The sequence below is a fragment of the Monoraphidium neglectum genome (genome assembly GCF_000611645.1).
Source record: "Monoraphidium neglectum strain SAG 48.87 unplaced genomic scaffold scaffold01614, whole genome shotgun sequence".
Classification (NCBI taxonomy): Eukaryota; Viridiplantae; Chlorophyta; class Chlorophyceae; order Sphaeropleales; family Selenastraceae; genus Monoraphidium; species Monoraphidium neglectum.
In genome coordinates this window covers 8,551-14,355 of record NW_014012014.1, presented here as the reverse complement: position 1 = coordinate 14,355, position 5,805 = coordinate 8,551, and the positions used below count along the sequence as shown (strand labels likewise).

Here is a 5,805-nt window from a genome sequence, read left to right as displayed (position 1 = left end):
TCAGCATCCTGGACAGATCGTGGCGGCGCGATTGCAGCACCCGCCTCAGGCGTGCCCCCGCCGCTGCTCGCTCTGCCACCCGCCAGGTCCCGCAGGCGGCGCGCGAGGAGGCGGCTGCAGAGGCGGCCGACCCCGAGATGGACTCGCTGCAGGAGCGGCTCAACGCGGTGCGCACCTGACAACACGGCGTAGCGCTCAGCCGAGGCGTCGCGGCGTCATGGCGACGGCTGCCGCGGTCGCCCGTGCTCTGCTGCAGATTGGAGGTGGAATGGTTGCGTGTCGCAGCGCCATGACGCCTGCGACGGCGCGCTGGCAGAGAAAGCGTGCAGCCGCTGGGCCTCCATGCGCCGTTGCTGGTAAGACCCAGGCGCTGGCCTTTCATGGCGCACGCACAACTGGGCTGCGGCACCTGCGGCTCTTGCTCAAATTTGCGACGCATCAGCAATCCCGTGCATGGGTCATCGTGCTTGGAGCACACCACATGCCCAGGTCTTGCCACGGCTCCAGGGCGACGCTCTCTTTCTTGATGGTTCCAGGCTTGCTGCCGTGATCAGCACGCCATGTCAACAATCACTTTGACCACCAATTTTGCGCCGCGTGTGGCGCAAGTGGAGCACAAAGCCAGCCTGCGTGTGGGCGCTGGTTGTGCTGAGCTCACGTTTCATGCAAAGGCGCAGGCGTTCACGGGCCGCGCCAGCGTGCGGGATGCACCTGCCCACAGGCCGTGTGCTGGTGTGCAGGGTTGTGCTATGAAGAATGCCCAGCGGCAGCTCGTTGTAACAATTCCATTTCTGAGCTGCCGGTTGCCGACCAGGCAAGGCGACTGCAGGCAAGGCCACACCATGGACCAGTCAGATGGGAAGCTTCAGTGCCTTGTCGCCATCACATCGTCGAAGTAAAAATGTTGGCCGTGCTGTGCGTTATGCCAGACGCAGGTTTTGTGACTGCGTCGGCACAGCTGCCTTGCGCATGATGCACTCGGCGGTGCCTGGATTGCATGAAGCTGTGGCAGTTGCTGCTGCAATCAAGGAGTTGATTCCATACATGCGTGCATGCTACGACGGATTTTATCCATACGGTGTGATAGGGAAGCCGCTTATAATACAGGTCCGCCCATGCCACTTGGGCGTTGGACTTCTGGGCTCTGGACATCCAACAGTGGATGACAGCTCAGATGGTCGCCGCAGCGCGCCATCAGGCACGACGCATCAGTCCCCCCTTAGCAATTGCAGCAATGAATTCCTCCCGCATCCATCCTTCTTCTTCACAAAGCTTTCATGTACGAAATGTGCCCAACTTGACTGCATTCTGATCTGCGGCTTTCTTTTGCAGCATCGGCACTGCACACGCATTTACGAGGAAATGAACACACGATTTAGAACGTGTTTCCGGCAGCACCCGCCTAATCCATGGTCAGCCGTCGGTGCACCATGTCTCCGCGCAGCAGCTGCAGCACGCGTGGTGCCGCAAGCGCAGGCCAGCGATGCTGCTGCAACCCCAGTGGTGGGTCTCGCGAGCAGCCTGTCGCCGCGGCAGAGGAGATTAGCAGCTAAGAAAAGGTGCGTTGTATCAAAGAGAGTGGTTAAAGCGAGGGTTGCAAAACACACTCGCCTGTGCCTGACGTGGCCACTCTGATTCAATCGCAGGGCCAAGGAGGAGGCCAGGCAGCAGAAACCACAGCCACCACAGCAGCAGCATACGCCCCAGCAGCAGCTGCAACCCCAACAGCAGCAGCCGCAGCAGCAGCAACCCCCGCAGCCCCAGCGGCCGACCGCCCGCGCCGCCCCGGCCAGGCTCCCAAGCGGCCAGTCGCCTGCCCCCACCTTGACTCCAGCTGCAGCGCCGGGCTGGGATGAGGTACCGCCCCACATGCATTCCCTGGAGCGCTGCTGCGCGGCGCACCAGCGCGCTGATCACAGCCCAAGCAGCAGCAGCGGCTCCCCCTTGGAAGCCGAGCTGTTCGCTCTCGACCCGGCCGCCGCGGCCGCCCTGCTCCTGCACTGGGCGCCGCAGTCGCGGCCCTTTCAGGCCGAGCAGCTGGCGCGCGCACGGCCGCTCGTAGCCGCGCTGCTGCCGGCGCTGCGGCGGGGCGCCGTCGAGTTTGGCAGGCAGCAGCTCGCGGACGTCGCGTGGGGGCTGTCGCATTTCGATGCCGTCCGTTTTTCTGCCCTCCACGGTGCTTCCGCGGCGGCCGTCGCCAGGTATGGCCAACATGTTGACGACCAGCAGCAGCAGCAGCAGCAGCAGCAGCAGCAGGAGGAGGAGCAGGTGCAGCAGCAGCAGCAGCACGGCGACCACTGGTCGGCCGAGTTTTGCGAAGCCATGCAGGTGCCCTTCAGGGTGCTGCCCTGCGCGCTGCAGGACCTGCGGCTGCCCGACTTCCTGGAGGAGCTCGGGCCGGCGCTGAGGCGTGACGTCATCTACCTAGACGGTGGCGCTCGCGCGGTCGAGGTAAGGGGGCTTTAAAGGGGGACGACGGGCGCCGGTGCTGGGCACACGCTTTGGACATCGGCGCCTCGGCGCTTAGCACGTCGTGAATTTGTTATGGTGGCGCAGGCTGCGAGGCACGACAGCCGTTGCCTGGTTGCATAGCCCCCCTGGGTACGCCTGGGTGCGACGGCGCGACGCCCCTGGCAGGCGTCGAGGCCCCGCACCTGCCGCTGCAACGCCGCAGGAGGCGCGGCTCACCGGATGGCAGAGCGACATCGGAGCAACATTCAAGTACTCTGGGAAAGAGATGGCCCCGCTGGCGGGTGGCCTGACGCCGCACGTGGCGGCGGTGCGGGACCGGCTGCTGTTGCTGACAGGGCAGCACTACGACAGCGTGTTGGTCAACCTGTATGAGGACGGGAAGTGCGGCATGAGGTACCACGTGGACCCGCTGGTGAGTCATCAGTACTGCTGGCGTAACCGGCAGTCGCAACCTTGGTGAAGTGATGCATACAAAGCAGATTGCCTGAGCCGATTAACATTTGGCTGTTGGACCCTGTTGTTTGATTTCTCGATTCGCTCAGCTGTCATCAAAGCCGCGCTCCACCTCAAGCAACCCCCTCGCGTGTCCCCTTTCCCCCAACACGCCCGCCCGTGCTGCCCGGACCTCCCCACCACCGCCGCGCCCCCTTCCCGTCCTGCCAGTACGACGCCTGGACCCCCAACACCGCCGTGGTCAGCCTGGGCGCCACGCGCCAGTTTGTGTTCCGGGACGCGGCCGACCACGCCTGCAGGTGGAGCTACCCAGTGTCGAACGGCGACGTGGTGGAGATGTTTGGGGACTGCCAGGTGCGCTGAACTGATTGATTGGTTGTCTCTTCGTGCAAATATCATCTGATGTATCTCATCCACCGGGCTGCGGGCATTCTGTGACGCCAGCAGCCACACGTGCACACACACAGCCGGGCGTGGCACATACGAGCCCGGACACGCGTCCCTGCTTGGGTGGCGCGAGCGTTTTACCCCGCCAGCGCCTGCCCGTGTGCTGTCCAGCGAAATCCATGTGTTGTCTGCTCTCGGCCGCACATCCACACCGTCCCCACTCGTCCCTGCTGCAGGAGCGGCTGCAGCACTGCATTAAAGTGGAGCGGCGCGCGAGGGACGCCGGCCCGCGGATATCGCTCGTATTCAAGCAGCGCATACGGCACGCAGACGGCAGCTATGCGGGCATGTAACCGATGTTGCGCCATTGTCAATGGTGTTGACTTAGCTCTGCCTCCTGAAAGGGAGAGCTATGGGTAGCAGGATGGTGGTGATGATGTCATCGGCCGAGGCGAGCCTCGTGTGCACAGATTCTTTTAGAAGCACTGCAGCAGTTTGGAGAAGCGCGCGTGCTGCTACCAGAGCAATGTGATTGCGTCTTGGTGTCTGCTCATGCTGCAGCCGCAGGCCGCGTGCTTGAAATGCGCAAGCCGGTGGGCATTGCAGTTGGTCGCAGCTTCAAAGTTGAGCGGCAAGCTCAAGGGCGGCTGCGCCCCTGGCACTGCCTGAGCCAGCGCCCCCCTCCGCATCGGGTTGCTCGTATCCCCCTCGTCCCCGTATTTGCTAAAGGGTTGATGCTGTCCTTTGTCGTAATTTTCTGCCTGCCATCACTGCCTGAGCGTGACCACGTGACCTTCCTTCCTCACGCCACCCTGACATCCAAAAAATGGGGCACTTACAATAGCTAAAAACCACAATCGACAAGCAGGCCGAGACAATGCCAAGGGCAAGCAGCTACTGCATCATGTGTTGAAGAAAAGGGCGAAGCAGGCGGTTGCGGCCTCGGCTCGCTCCAGCAACTGCATCCTGGCGTCCTGCAGCGGTGGCTGCCTCTGAGCCGCCTGCTGCTGCTGCTGCTGCTGCTGCTGCCGCTGCTGCTGCTGCTGCTGTTGCTGCTGTTGTTGACTCTGTGGTTGCTCCTGCTGTCTGGGCTGCTGCTGCGGCGGTGTTGGCGGCTGCTGCGGCTGCTGCTGCTGCTCCTGCTGCGCCCGCTTCTCGCGCTCCTGACGGCTCCGCTCCTGCTTCTCACGAAACTCCGCCTTGGCCTTCTCCTGGCGCGCCGCCCTGCTCCAAAACATTGTCGAATGCAGGAAGGTGGCTCATAAGCGCCGGGCAAGGTGTGATTGTAACTTCGCACGGCTCTGTTGGCTCCCAGGGGGCCTTTGCTTGTTCGGCGCGAGCCCTCCCTCCCCTGCACAGACATGCGCATGCGTGCAGACGCGCACAGACGCGCGCACACTGGCACACACACATACACACACACACACACACACACACACACACACACACACACACACACACGCGCGCGCGCTCTCTCTCTCTGTTCACGCGCGTGCGTCTATCAAATCAAAAAGTTGCACACGCGCGCGTATGCATGCGTGCATGCACGCACACACGCACACACCCTCTCCAACCCTGCCCTGAAACCCCTGAAACCATGGAAAATTCAACATGCTGAATTTTGTTGAATACCGTTGTGGCCAGCCGCGGCACATGCCTGGCCTCACCTGAGCTCCTTCTTTTCCCGGTCAAGGCACTTTGTCAACTCAAACTTTGGGTCGTTGCAGGCGCCCCACCACTTGGCCACGCTGTGTTCCTTGTGGCATCGCGTCAGCGCCTCAATGAACTGGTAGCGCGTAACAGGCAGGGCAGCGGCAGGCCGGGGTTGTCGCTGGGCACTTCAGGGCGACGCGGGGTTGAGGGGTGGTGCGTCCGCTGCTGCCGCTGGCCGCCGCGCGTTGAAGGGCAGCTGCAGTGCGTGACAGCTGTGGCGAAGCCTTCCGCGCACCTCAGCACAGATGGGATGCTTGTCTATGATGAGCGGAGGGTGCATGCTGCTGGACCTGCACCTCCTGCCGCTGCGCGCTGCTCGAGCACTGCTGTACGCTGCTGCCGCCCGCTTTGCCGCCAACACACGCAGCTGGCTCTGCAAAGTCGACCGCCGACTCTTGCAAAGCACCGAGATCGTTGGAACGATGCCTTCCGGAACGCGTTGCCAACGCAGACGCGAGCTTCTCGGGTGTCAGTCTAAGCCAGTCGTATGATCTTGCTGCAAGGTCGGTATGAGGCGGTAAGCTGATTAAATGTTGGTTTCTTTGATAAGATATTTTTTGCCCCACCATGTGCAAGTCAACTTGACTGCTGGTTTCGAGTGCAGCAGGCTGCGAGTCGCGTTGCGCGACAGCCGCTCCTGTGCTGGGGTGACAAGGCTCACTGCTGCAGCGCCGTGTGCGATGTTGCGCATGCGACTCACCGCTGTTGATTCCACCACGTTATCATGGCCACGCCCAACGCATGGCCCGTCAGCCGTGGCATGTGCGACATGAGCCAGAT

General features: G+C 62.6%; 2 protein-coding genes across 2 annotated transcripts; one reads left to right on the top strand and one right to left on the bottom strand.

Moving 5' to 3' along the window:
- Positions 1–1,483: 1,483 nt before the first annotated feature.
- On the top strand, positions 1,484–3,665 carry MNEG_8478 (DNA repair system specific for alkylated DNA; the record flags this gene model as incomplete). Its single annotated transcript, XM_014043053.1, has 5 exons — positions 1,484–1,503; positions 1,647–2,451; positions 2,675–2,884; positions 3,136–3,279; positions 3,549–3,665. 5 exons carry the CDS (start codon positions 1,484–1,486, stop codon positions 3,663–3,665), a joined length of 1,296 nt encoding a protein of 431 aa, XP_013898507.1.
- A 549-nt stretch (positions 3,666–4,214) lies between these two features.
- MNEG_8477 (hypothetical protein) lies at positions 4,215–5,305 on the bottom strand (the record flags this gene model as incomplete). The annotated part of the gene is made up of 3 exons (XM_014043052.1): positions 4,215–4,536; positions 4,980–5,098; positions 5,261–5,305. The coding sequence occupies 3 exons, from the start codon at positions 5,303–5,305 to the stop codon at positions 4,215–4,217; spliced, it is 486 nt and encodes a 161-aa protein (XP_013898506.1).
- Positions 5,306–5,805: the final 500 nt, after the last annotated feature.